The sequence below is a fragment of the Physeter macrocephalus genome, chromosome 20 (assembly GCF_002837175.3).
Source record: "Physeter macrocephalus isolate SW-GA chromosome 20, ASM283717v5, whole genome shotgun sequence".
Classification (NCBI taxonomy): Eukaryota; Metazoa; Chordata; class Mammalia; order Artiodactyla; family Physeteridae; genus Physeter; species Physeter macrocephalus.
The window spans coordinates 23981040-23994859 of record NC_041233.1 but is presented as its reverse complement, the minus strand read 5'-3'; the positions used below and the strand labels follow the sequence as shown (position 1 = coordinate 23994859).

The following is a 13820-nucleotide window of genomic DNA, read 5'->3' as shown; positions in this document are numbered from 1 at the left end:
TCACTGTTGTGGCCTCTCCCTTTGCGGAGCACAGGCTCGGGACGCGCAGGCTCAGCGGCCATGGCTCACGGGCCCAGCCGCTCCGTGGCATGTGGGATCTTCCCGGACCAGGGCACGAACCCGTGTCCCCTGCACCGGCAGGAGGACTGTCAACCACTGCGCCACCAGGGAAGCCCCATGGGTGTTTTTTTTTATTATACTTCATGACTTGTCTATTATATATATTATTTTGTATATATCAAATACTTCATAATAAAATATTGTAAGAGCCTATAGATTTATATTTCATAATTCATTTCTAGAGATCAACCCCAAAATAATGATGAAAAAATCAATACAGAAAAAGTTTATCCCAGTGGTGATATTTATTATAACCAAAAATTTAAAAAACCTAGATGTCCAACACTATTTTTTGTATCCTGCTTTGTTCAAAAATGATTTAAGAAGGGCTTAAAGAATATATTCAGTGAGACAAAAGTAAAATAAAACTTGCTGAGAAATGAAAGTTAAAATATGGAAGAAGGTTGGGACTTCCCTGGTGGTCCAGTGATAAAGAATCCACCTTACAATGCAGGGGACGTGGGTTCAATCCCTGTTCAGGTAACTAAGATCCCACATGCCACAGGGCAACTAAGCCCATGTGCCACAACTATTGAGCTAGCGCGACTCAACTAGAGAGCCTGTGTGCCGCAAACTACAGAGCCCGTGCACCCTGGAGCCTGTGTGTCACAACTAGAGAGAATCTGGTGCGCAGGAACAAAGAGCCCGAGCACCACAACAAAAGCTCCCACATGCCTCAACGAAGATCCCACGTGCCAGAACTAAGACCCGATGCAGCCAAAGATAAATAAAATAAAAAATAAATAAATCTTTTAAAAAAAAAAGATGGAAGACGGTTGAGAGAAAGCCAGGAGTAAGGTTATTATGAAAAATATGTCATAAATTCCTGTTTTTATTAGAGGGGGGCCACAAACTTGACTCTAAGCTTTTAGTAACCAGGATAAAAAAGGAAACATGATTGTTGGTGCCTTTAAGATAAGAAAACAAATCAACTCTTTTGATTGAGACCAGAGAGAAGTTTCTCCCCAGATTAACTGTGTGCGCAAGTTATTTAACTTCTCTCTGCTTTTGTGTCCATGTCTATAAAATAAAACAACAACAATAATAATAATAATACCTGTTATATAACACTGTGAGGATTACATAAGGTAAATTCCTTGGACAGCACCTGGCAAGTTAGTAAGCACTCAAATATGTTACTGATTAGCCATATTTAATGACATTCTCGGGAGTTCCCTGGTGGCCTAGTGGTTAGGATTACGGGTTTTCACTGCTGTGGCCCGGGTTCAATCCCTGGTTTGGGAACTGAGATCCCACAAGCCTCAGGTGAGGCCAAAAAATAGAAAAAAATGACATTCTCGAGCGTATTCTTACAGAAATCAATATCATGGAAGTAGGTGTTAAGGGAGAAATGGAGAGGTAATCCTTGCCTCAGATAGGAAATCCTCTCAACAGTATGACAGAGTGCTGTGAATTAATTTTCTGGTATTCTGTCTCTGTTCACTTGCTATATATTTATTGAGCACCTCCTTTATGGAAGTTTTCTGTCTAGTAATATATGGCCAGATTACAGGACTTATTAAGTTGTTCTGCTTCAGCCACTTCTAAGTAGTTTAATCCTGAAATTATTCTGTTGTGAATAATAAATAAAATTTGTTGCATTCACTTTTTCTGCTCTTCAGATATGAAAGTAGTATTCTGTAAACAGAGACTGGCCAAAAGCAATTATGAAAAGACAAGTGAGACCTAGTACGCTGAATTTAATTAATACCTACTAAGAACAGAATAATCAATTGAGGCACTTTCCTGAGAAGTTATATCATGGTGATAAGAATATTAATTGCTACATTTATTGGAATTCTAACTATGCGCCAAACTCTGTACTAATTTCTTTACATACATTATCCCATTTAATCCTTACAGCACTTTGAGGTTGTGAATATTATCTCCATTTTTAGTGGGAAGATTTTGAAGCCTTAGAGGGAGTAAGTCACAGCAGCAAGTATGGGTTCATGCTGAAATTCAGACCCAGGCCTTGCTGATTCTAAAGCCTGTATTCTTAGTCATTTAAATATATTACCTTGTATGGAATGAAACCCAAACTTATCAAACCTTGAATCCCTTTGTTCCAGATTTAAAATATTTTTCTCCAACACCCTTAGTCAAATATACCCTGATTTTTATTAGCCTGTATTAAGTTCATACATCAGTCTTGTTATCTTCCTAATTTTTATTATCAGACTGGAAGGTTAATCCTTTTCTGGTCTGTGTGATTGGTACTCATGTCTTTTAGTCACTTGATTTGCTCTCCAGCATGAATTTGCTTAATTAAATGAGATAATCCTATATTACTGTACTAGATTGAAATTATGACTATACACAACTGCCTGCTCTGTTTTCAACCCCAAGGCACTGACTCTCCTCTGCCTGTTTATCTTAATTTTTTTATTAATTAATTAATTTATTATATTATTTTGGCTGCACTGGGTCTTCATTGCTGCACGCAGGCCTTCTCTAGTTGCGGCAAGCAAGGGCTACTCTGTTGTGGTGCGCAGCCTTCTCATTGCAGTGGCTTCTCGTTTGTGGAGCACGGGCTCTAGCCACGCGGTCTTCAGTAGTTGTGGCGTGTGGGCTTAGTAGTTGGGGCATGCGGGCTCAGTAGTTGTAGCTCACGGCTATAGAGTGCAGGCTCAGTAGTTCTGGCACATGGGCTTAGTTGCTCCGCAGCATGTGGGATCTTCCCAGACCAGGGATCGAACCCGTGACCCCTGCATTGGCAGGCGGATTCTTAACCACTGCGCCACCAGGTAAGTCCCTTAAAAACCATTTTCAATGGAAAGAATCCTTGGATTTGAAACAGAAGAGTCAAGCAGCTTAGTTTGGTAATCTATAACCTCATGGTCCCAGATGCTAATGGATTGTTTTGGTCCTTGCTCAGGGCACTGAACCATATTGCCTTCATTCCAAATTGTAGGCCTTCTTCCTTAGCCAAAAGACAATCATATTAGGGTTGACAGTGAAGATGCATCTTATATTTAAAGATGAAGAAAATTCAGGCTCCAGGCAGTTTGACCTGGGGCTCTCTGATGTCCGTTGCCAATTGTAGAAACATAGATTTCATATTCAAACTGTGGAATGTGTGTTATGCTCACTGGGTGGTTTGCAGTAGAGAACTTTGCCTGTAATCATTTTTCCTCCTGATGGCATAACAGACAGTTTTTCTGAGACTCCTGGTAGTAGCAGCAGTGACATGGTTCACATCTCAAAAGCCAAATACTATCAGATTGAAAAACATAGATATATTCAGCTCAGTGGCTTGAGATTACTATGCATTACTTGAATCGTACAGTTCAGAAGCTAGAAAAAGCCTATGAAGAAAATTATCATTCTGAGATACTTGTAAAAGGGCAGGGTTTACTCTGAGGGATAGAGAGAGTCTCCTGAAACATAATTTTGTGAAAGAGAAGAAGGTTGACATTTACATTTGTTGAAATATATTAACTTCAAAAGACTTTAATAAATCAAGACCCAGTTGCAGATACTGATTTCTTTTTCCTTTTACTATTTTTCTAATCTTATTTTGGCCTTTGTTTATAATACATGTTTTCTTCTCTTCCTGACTTCCCTTCCTTAAATCATTTCATCTCTAGATGCTAATGGATATATAGACCATCTGTCCTTCCAAAAAGCTGTTCTTTCTCTCAACAAGGGGCAAGGGTGGGAACAAGAAGCCAGGAAAAATCTTGCAGACAGTCTCCCGGCTCCTCTTCTCTGGTCCCTCTTTGCCTGCTCTGCAGTCCCCTGGGGAAACAACAGGGAGCCAACAGCTTATATCCATTTGAGAAAGTGGCAGTGGCACAGAAGAGAAAATGCTAAGTTGCTCATTTCTCTTCCTAGACTCAGAGAAACAATGCAAATGGTGAGTGGTGTGCTGGAATGCACATGTTCTGTGCCACAGGATCCAACAGAATGGAATTTCTTTTTTTTTTTTAAATTTTATTGAAGTATAGTCAGTTTACAATATTGTGTTCTTTTCAGGTGTATAGCACAGTGATTCAGTATTTTTGCAGGTTATACTCCATTATAGGTTACTACAAGATAATGGGTATAATTCCCTGTCCTATACAGTATATCCTTATTGTTTATCTATTTTATACATAGTAGTTTGTATCTGTTAAGCCCATACCCCTAATTTGTCCCTCCCTCCTTTCCTCTCCCCTTTGGTAACCATAAGTTTGTTTTCTATATCTTTGAGTCTGTGTCTGTTCTGTATATATATCCATTTGTATCATTTTTAGATTCCACATATAAGTGATATCATACAGTATTTGTCTTTCTCTGACTTATTTCACTAAATATAATGTTCTCTAGGTCTACCCACATTGCTGCAAATGACTATATTTCATTCTTATTTTTATGGCTGAGTAGTATTCCATTGCATATATGTACTACATCTTCTTAATCCAGTCATCTATTGATGGGCACATGAGTTGCTTCCATGTCTTGGTTATTGTAAATAGTGCTGGTATGAACATTGGGTTGCATGTGTCTTTTGAATTAGTATTTTCATTTTTTCCAGATATATATCCAGGAGTGGAATTGATGGTCATATGGTACTTCTATTTTTAGTTTTTTAAGGAACATCCATACTGTTTCCATAGTGGCTGCACCAGTTTACATTTGCACCAACAGTATAGGAGGAGGGTTCCCTTTTCTCCACACCTTCTCCACCATTTATTTGTAAATGTTTTGGTGATAGCCAATCCGACAAGTGGGAAGTGATACCTCATTGTGGTTTCAATTTGTGCATTTCTCTGATAATTAGCGGTATTGAGCATCTTTTCATGTGCCTGTTAGCCATCTGTATATCTTCTTTGGAAAAATGTCTATTGAGGTCTTCCACCCATTTTCTGATTGGGTTGTTTGGGTTTTTTTGATATTGACTTGTATGGACTGTTTGTATATTTTGGATATTAATCCCTTGTTGGTCTCATCATTTACAAATATTTTCAGTTTAATTAGGTTCATTGTTTTTTGTTTTTTTTCCCCCCCTTTGGCCTTAGGAGACTGATCCAAGAAAATATTGTTACAATTTATGTCAAACTGTGTTTTTTTCTGGGAGTTTTATGGTTTCAGGTCTTACGTTTAGGTCTTTAAACCATCTTGAGTTTATTTTCATGTATGGTATGAGGGAATGTTCTAATCTCTTTGTTCTCCATGTGTCTAGTTTTCCCAGCACCACTTATTGAAAAGATGGTCTTTTCTCTATTGCATGTTCTTGCCCCCTTTGTCATAGATTAGTTAACCCAGGTGTGTGGGTTTATTTCTGGGCTCTCTATTTTGTTCCATTCATCTTTACGTCTGTTTTCATGCCAGTATGCTGTTTGGATTACTGTAGCTTTGTAGTATAGTCTGAAGGAGAAATGAAAATTGTGGGTGGTGTCCTGGAACACACACATTCTGTGCCACAGGATCAAATAGAGTGGAATTTCTTAATTGTTATTGAAGTGGAACTTAAGAGGCTCAATCAATATTTGGTAAATAAATACAAGCCAATCATATGAATATACAATATATACAATTAGGAGCTTTCTACACTGTGATAATTTTGCAATAACCTACGTCTTTCCCCAAAGACCCTCTCATGACATTGGGAATTACATTCATATGGTGCCACATGATGTCGAGCTATTGCCCTTGAAAATTTAGCTTTAGGGCTTCCCTGGTGGCGCAGTGGTTGAGAGTCCGCCTGCCGATGCAGGGGACACGGGTTCGTGCCCCGGTCCGGGAGGATCCCACATGCCACGGAGCGGCTGGGCCCATGAGCCATGGACACTGGGCCTGTGTGTCCGGAGCCTGTGCTCCGCAACGGGAGAGGCCACGGCGGTGAGAGGCCCACGTACCACAAAAAAAAAAAAAAAAAAAAAGAAAGAAAAAAGAAAGAAAATTTAGCCCTAATGCAGGTCCTTGAGAAACGACTATTAAAGCTCCCTAGCCTAGTAGGTCTTCAGTGTTGCCCCAAATCAAATTACAGAGGAGGTAGTAAACTTTGAAGTGGGCTATACTGCATGGAGCTGAGTTTTATAGTTTTTAAGCCGTTTCAGGTTCCAACCACATGAAAATATTAACAATAATAATAATGATAGAAAAAGATAAGTCTGTGTTTTCAAAGAACATTAGTAAAAATGCTGATTTGAGCACTGGAATTGTTACTTGGGTATGTCCACTGGAAATTGTCTTTACTGCCTTTGAAACATAGCAGAGGTGAGGTTTTATGCACCTGTGGAGAGCAGATGAATGCAGTCTTTCATAAGCCTTGAGCACACTGCTGCTGCTGCCAACGCTATGAAAAGAGACATTGCAACCTTAAATCTATCTTGTAGGATACAGCTTAACTCATCTAGTTCAAATGTATGGGATTTCTCCACAGTTGTGAAATCTTCCAGGTAAAGGTAAAATGAGCACCCTAAATTCTTGAAGCCTAGGACCATAGCTTTGCTTCGCTTGCTTTGAAGAAGCCCAACTTTGGCCGGGGTATCACATTTCACTGAAAATCTGATTTAAACACTGCAGATAGTACTCACATTTGCAAAAATTTTATCAGTCCTCCATTTTGTTTCAGGATGGTAAATTGAATCATAAATCAAACTTAAATCTGAAAACTTTTGGTACTGTCAAAAATTAATCAGCTCTGTAGAAGTGATGGTATGACAAACATGAAATACTGAGTGGTTGAGTTACAAATGAGGCTTTCACTTAATATTGATGATGTTGATTTCTTTGGAAATAGTTTTGCTTCTCACTCAAATATGATTAAATCCCATTGCTTTATAAGTTTATCCAAAACAACATAATGCTATCCTATAGGATGAATATGTACTACTGCTTAAAAGGAGGAAATAGTATGATATTGAGATACAGTCTTTGGATCCAGATAGAGTCGCGTTTGACTCTGAGCTCTAACTTCATGTTCGCTCAGTTTTCTCATCTGTAAAATGGAGCTCGTAATATCTACTCCACGGGGTTGTTACAGTGATTAAATGAAAGAATATATGGGTGAAGTACCTGGCTCGTAGTACATTTTCAGTAAGTGATTGCTGTTGTTAAAATGTAATTCTGGAGTCCGCCTGCCGATGCAGGGGACACGGGTTCGTGCCCCGGTCCGGGAAGATCCCACATGCCGCGGAGCGGCTGGGCCCGTGAGTCATGGCCGCTGTGCCTGCGCGTCCCCGGCCTGTGCTCCGCAACGGGAGAGGCCACAGCGGTGAGAGGCCCGCGTACCGGAAAAAAAAAAAAAAATGTAATTCTGTGTCTTGCTCACTGACATAGTCTGACCGGTGAGGAGACAAATTAAGGTGTATATCAATTTACCAAGCTAACCGAGGAGATAAAAACAGAGAGGGGAATTCCCTGTCGGTCCAGTGGTTAGGACTCTGCGCTTCCACTAAAGAGGGCATGGGTTTGATCCCTGGTTGCGGAATTAAGATTCTGCATGCCGTGTGGTGCAGCCAAAAAAAAAAAAAATTGAGAGAGAATTTCATTCTTAACTACATATTTCCTTATTTTGTGTCTTATGTGTAAATCTTATCTTGTTACTAGATGGTGAAGTTCCTAAGGACAGAAACTGAATCTTCTCCTTTCCGGTACTCCACAGTGACTAACACACTGCTAAACAACTAGTAGACATTCAGGAAATGTTTGCTGACATGACCTTACTTGGCCATGTCTTATGTCTATATATAACCCTCTTAGGAGAAGAGGATTATGCCCTGCCACATAGGAATCTGAAAGTTTCCTGGTAACTGATATTTTCCAATAAAACCATGGGGAAGTTTTACCATCTTGAAATCATTTTGCTTTCTAATTGGTTTCTGGGCCTGTCTTTAGCCATTTTATTATTTATGCATTTATAAGTATCATTAACACTGCAGCTGGCATTGAGATAACTTTCTTCTCTCCATTTTTATTTTATTTATTTTATTTTTAAATTTATTTTATTTATTTATTTTTGGCTCTGTTGGGTCTTAGTTGCTGCGCACGGGCTTTCTCTAGTTGCAGTGAGCTGGGGCTACGTTCGTTGTGGTGCGTGGGCTTCTCATTGAGGTGGCTTCTCTTGTTGCAGAGCATAGGCTCTAGGCATCCGGGCTTCAGGAGTTGTGGCTCGCGGGCTCTAGAGTGCAGGCTCAGTAGTTGTGGCGCACAGACTTAGTTGTTCCGCGGCATGTGGGATCTTCCCCGACCAGGGCTCGAACCTGTGTCCCCTGCATTGGCAGGCGGATTCTTAACCACTGTGCCACCAGGGAAGCCCCTTCTCTCCATTTTTAAATGAAAATCTTAGTTTTCTGGTATTACTTAGATTAGCTAGAGGTCCTTTATACTTAACCTTTCCATCTGCATGTTTAAATACACTTCATGATTTTTTAGTAGCTTTATGATAAGTATGTATGTCTAATTGAGGCATCCTACGCTCTATACATTTTTTTCAAGCTCTGTTGTTGTTCTAGCATTTGATTTCCATTTTGGGGGAAACCTGAAAACACTACTCTTCTTTGAAATGCTTAGAGGTCTGAATGTATAACAATATTAAGTACAGATCAAGGAACTGATATGACTTTTACATATGTATAATTGATCAAATTTGTAATAATTAGCTTTTAAGTTTTCTCTGAGTAGCAGGGACATGGATGATCCAGAGAGCACTTATTACTAATATTACTCATGAATTTGAATGGAGTTTTAACATTGTTTTTATTCCCACAAGGAAGCTCCTGATCTAGAAGGTATATAAGATGTTATAGCAGCTCTTTTTATCCATGAGGAAATTGAGGCTTAGAGTAGTTGGGTAACTTAGTGGCAGAACTGGAATAAGAACACAAATCTTTTGGGCTTCCCTGGTGGCGCAGTGGTTAAGAATCTGCCTGCCAAGCAGGGGACAAGGGTTCAAGCCTTGGTCCGGGAAGATCCCTCATGCTGCAGAGCAACTAAGCCCATGAGCCACAGCTACTGAGCCTTTGCTCTAGAGCCTGCAAGCCACAACTACTGAGCCCACGTGCCACAACTACTGAAGCCCGCGCACCTAGAGCCCGTGCTCCGCAACAAGAGAAGCCACCGCAGTGAGAAGCCTGTGTACTTCAACGGAAGAGTAGTCCCTGCTCGCTGCAACTGGGGAAAGCCCACGCACATCAGTGAAGACCCAACACAGCCAAAAATAAATAGATAAAATAGATACATTTAAAAAAAAAAAAAGAACACAAATCTTTTGTTTCTGACTGATTTTTTTAAATCTTGGTGAGAATTATAGTTCAAAATATAGTCCCAGCCATCAGCTATTCTCTGCCATCCAACACAGTTGATTATTCCGCACTTCATGTCAAAGTACTTTCCATTTGACCCCATGAACACTCTTTCTGTTCCCTTCCCAGTTTGAACGCCATGACCCTGTGGATGGGAGAATCACCGAGAGGCAGTTTGGTGGCATGCTGCTGGCCTACAGTGGGGTACAGTCCAAGAAGTTGACTGCCATGCAGAAGCAGCTCAAGAAGCACTTCAAAGAGGGAAAGGTAGGTATCTGTGCCTAGAGGAAGAAAAGGAACAATGGGAGCATATTGTTATTGCAAAGGCACTAACATAATGAGAGTGAAATAATGACTAATTATGACTGATTTATCTCTGGTACCTGAAAAAAAAAAGAGCAGTGAGTGAGGAAGAGGGGAGAGCCCCAAATGACCCCATGTTTTTTGTTCAGACCACGGGTGGCACCATGAACTGAGATTGCAAATTTAAAGAGACAGGCTGGTTTACAGGGGGAGATAAAGTGTTCACTTGTAGATATCTTGAGTTTAAGATGCCTGTGGACTATCCAAGAAGAGATGGTTAGCAGCCAATTGGATATTCATATCTACTTTAGAGGACTGAGATTTGGGAATCATCAACACACTATTGGAATTAAAACCACAAGAATGGATGAAGTTGCCCAATGAGGATATTAAACAGAAAAGAACTATGAGCCAAGGGCAAGATCAAGTAGAACACAAACATTTAAGGAGCTCCAGAATGAAATCTTGAGGAAATGGTTAGAGAAATACCTAGAGGAAGTAGTGAAATCAAAGCCAAGGAAGAAGAGTGTTCATGAACTAAGGGGTCTGCAGTATCATATGGGACCGAAAGGGTCCAGTAAAATGGAATGATAAATACCCATTGGTTTTGGTAAAATGGTGACCTTTGGGAGAGCTGTTTTATTACAGTGGTCCAATTGGAAGGCATATTAGAACAACAAGTAAGGAAGTAGAAAAGAAAGAAAGAGGAAGGAAGAATGGAGAGGAAGCTCCAGAAAGAAGAAATAGCATATGTTTAAAACTCTGAGGCAGTGTATTACTCTGCTTAGGCTGCTATAACCAAATACTACAGACTGGGTGGCTTAAACAACAGGAATTTCTTTTCTCACAGTTCTGGAGGCTAGAAGTCCATGATCAATGTGCCAGCAAACTGGGTTTCTAATGAGGGCTCTCTTCCTGTCCTATAGACAGCCACCTTCTTGCTGTGTCCTCACATGATCTTAGTGTTTGTGCAGAGAGAGAGAGCATGCTCTCTAATGTGTCTTCTTATAAGGACACTAATCCTATAGGATCAGGGCCCCAGTCTTGTGACCTCATTTAACCTTAATTATTTTCTTAGAGACGCCATCTCCTAATAGAGCCACAGTGGGGGTTAAGACTTCAGTGTGTGAGTTTGTGGGGTGGGGGGGAACACAAACATTCAGTCCATAACAAGGAGGAAAGATGAATCTGGCATGTGTGAGGAACTAAAAGAGGACTATTGTGGTTGGAGCATACTCACAAAGAGGATAATGGTCTGAGGTGAGGTCTGAGAGGGAGATGGGGGCAAGAACATGCAGGACCTTGTAGGTGTGGAACAAGGTGGGATTCTATTCATAGTGCAAAGAGAAGCTATTAAAGGGTTGTGATCAGTGAAATGGCATGGTTGTGTGTATGTTTAAAGAGATGACTCTGGTTACTTTATGAAGAGTAGTTTGTAAAGGAGCAAGCGTAGAAGCAAAAAGATTGAGAATAAGATTATTAGAGATTTCAGGAGATGATTGGGCCTTTTTTGAGCAACATTGAGATTAGAGACCATGGATTTGTGATGACACTTGTCAACACTGCTCTGTGACACCCTTCAGAGCTGTACCTCGTACAGGAAGAGGCAGATGGTAGAATTGAGTCAGCATTTGGGGTTTTCCAGAGGGTGGGATGAACAAACTGAACCAGAAACTAGTAAAGAGGCCAGATCTCTTAAAGATCTCACACACACACACACACACACACACACACACACAAACGGAGAGAGCAATGCAAAAGCTAGAACCCAGATCTCATTCTCAATTCAATACCCTTTCCACCTGACAACAGTTACCATTTGGCTGTGACTGGGAAACTGACCTGGCACTAAACATGTTCCATGAGGAATTGCCAAGGTAGTGTGGTGTGGTAGACATGGAGCTAGAAGATGAGTTCAAGTCCTGCCTCAGAGATTTCTGTGGACGTTAGACAAATCACTTAACATTCCTGGCCTCATGAATTGAAGAGCCTTATCCTAGATGCAGACTCTAAGCTTTAAGGACTCAGTAACTGAAAATAAGAAATAGGATTGCTAGGGCTTGTCTCAGTTTTCTTAGTTATTAGTCTTCGTGCATGAAATCTTGCATGAATAGCATCGCCCCAAGTTGGTGGAAAACAATTCTTATCAGCTAGACTTTTTCCTCCTTGTCTTGGATGTTGAAAAGCTCAACGGACCTCTGAACAGGCTGTGGACTGCAACTGAGAACAGGCTGGATTCTGAGAAAAAGTGTCAGCTTCTCTGAGTTCAGTCCAGCCCAAGGTGTTCCCTTGGCTATGGAGGAAGAGACATTAACAGAAAGTGACAGAGGACAATGCTTTTCTCCCAGAGAGAACTCCTACACTACCTAGTACCCAGCTCATATCTGTTGGAAATTGTAATTCAGAAAATTAATTGCAAATACAGGTGGATTTTATAGGGAACACTCCTTTCTTTTGACCAGACTTATTTTTAAAGTTTAGTCCACGCATTGATTTGACCTTAAAATAATTATCTATCATGATAGGCTAATTCATGTTTTGTTGTGAATTTATATTTAAAAGCAATAAATTGGGTGTTGGAGACATCTCCCTTAAATGAATAAAGTATTTTAGCTTTGGCAGGAGTTAATTTAGGACCTGAAGACCTTGCAAAAGAGCCCTGAAATGAAAGGACAGATTTTGTCAAATGATGAAAATCTGGGGTGCTAAATTATTTCTGGCCCAGAATTTCTAGCCTGCCTTAGCAGGGAGATTGAGATTGATTGTACTCTCATGTTGATTAAATAGTTTGTGAACATAGCAATTAACTAAAATGAGAGTTAATGAAGGGCCTTTGCTCCTAAGGTTGCCAGCCCATCTCTCTGGGACCACTTCCCATTATAGGGGGATCACTGTCTACTTCCTAATTGCTTCTTTTGTTCCACTTTGGATTTGTTAACATGAAAATGTGTTTTCATTTTTCACATGTTAATCATTTTCTGTGTGGGGTTCTGTACAAAATATGAAACCAGACCTAAAAGATTGAAGGTCCTAGTGGTGGTATTAAATAAATATTTGTGTATTACTCTATGACCATGCAGTGCTTCACAGCCATTTTTCTTTTTTGTGTTTCTAACAGCTTTGTTAGATCTCATTTCGCCTTTGAAAATATAGAGACAGAGAGAAAGAGAAATTAATGATCCACCCAGAGTCTGGACTAATAAAATCCAAGGCTTCCTATTACCTATCTTGTCCCTTCTCTAGCAAAATTCTATTTCTCCTAACCATACTCTTCCTCTAAAGCAGTGCTTTAGACCTGGTCTCCCAGTAGGCTCCCTTGGGGAATTTTTCACAAATGTGGTGTTGGGACCCTCTTCAAAGTAACTACATCAGAAGCTCAGTGGGTGAGTCCAGGCATCAATAAGTCTTAAAAGTCTCCCCAGGTGATTCTAATGTGCAGTTAAGCTTGCGAGCCACTGCTCTGGAAAGGCCTGCTCCATCAGCGTCTCTAGTTTTGTTCCTGAGTAATAGCTGGAAGAATTGGGAACCTGCCATGCCTGGAAAAATTACTCTGTTCATGCTCTGAGTAACTGCCATGTTTCTTATTTAACAAAGACAGATTTTTCTTCTCTTTCTTTCTTTTTTTGCTTTATGGGAAACATGTTTTGTTTTTGCTTTGTTTTAAAGTTTAGTCCCTATCCTCTATCAGGTTGTCCCCATTCCCCTCAATATCTTTTTTTTTCTGTGACTTTTTCTTCTAGGTCAAATCTGACTCAACTTTAACTTTTTTTTAACTTTCCATCCTCCACATTACCTTCTTCTCCTCATTAAAAGAAAGACAGAGTTTTCTGAGACTTCGTAAGTGTAATTCACAGTGGTGGTTCTCTATGGTTAAGAGTGCAGAAACTGCAAACTTTAATAATTTAGCAAATCCACTCAAGGATGAATTGAAAATTACAGTTCAGTGGCAGACATTGCTATGTTCAAGACACAGAGCCAGGTGCTGTGAGAAAGATAAAAGACAAAAACCATCATCTAGGGGCATCCCCGGTGGTGCAGTGGTTGAGAATCCGCCTGCCGATGCAGAGGACACGGGTTCGTGCCCCGGTCCGGGAAGATCCCACATGCCGCGGAGCGGCTGGGCCCGTGAGCCATGGCCGCTGAGCCTGCGCGTCTGGAGCCTGT

At 40.4% G+C, this 13820-nt stretch overlaps 1 protein-coding gene across 4 annotated transcripts in view; it reads left to right on the top strand.

Annotated features, from left to right (window-relative positions):
* The window catches only part of MICU1 (mitochondrial calcium uptake 1), a 202499-nt gene that overhangs the window by 144999 nt on the left and 43680 nt on the right, over positions 1-13820 (top strand). For all 4 annotated transcript variants that reach the window (XM_055081391.1, XM_024132038.3, XM_055081392.1 and 1 more), the window contains one exon: positions 9483-9620. In XM_055081391.1, the coding sequence (XP_054937366.1) occupies positions 9483-9620 (138 nt within the window). The remainder of the gene's footprint in view (positions 1-9482; positions 9621-13820) is intronic.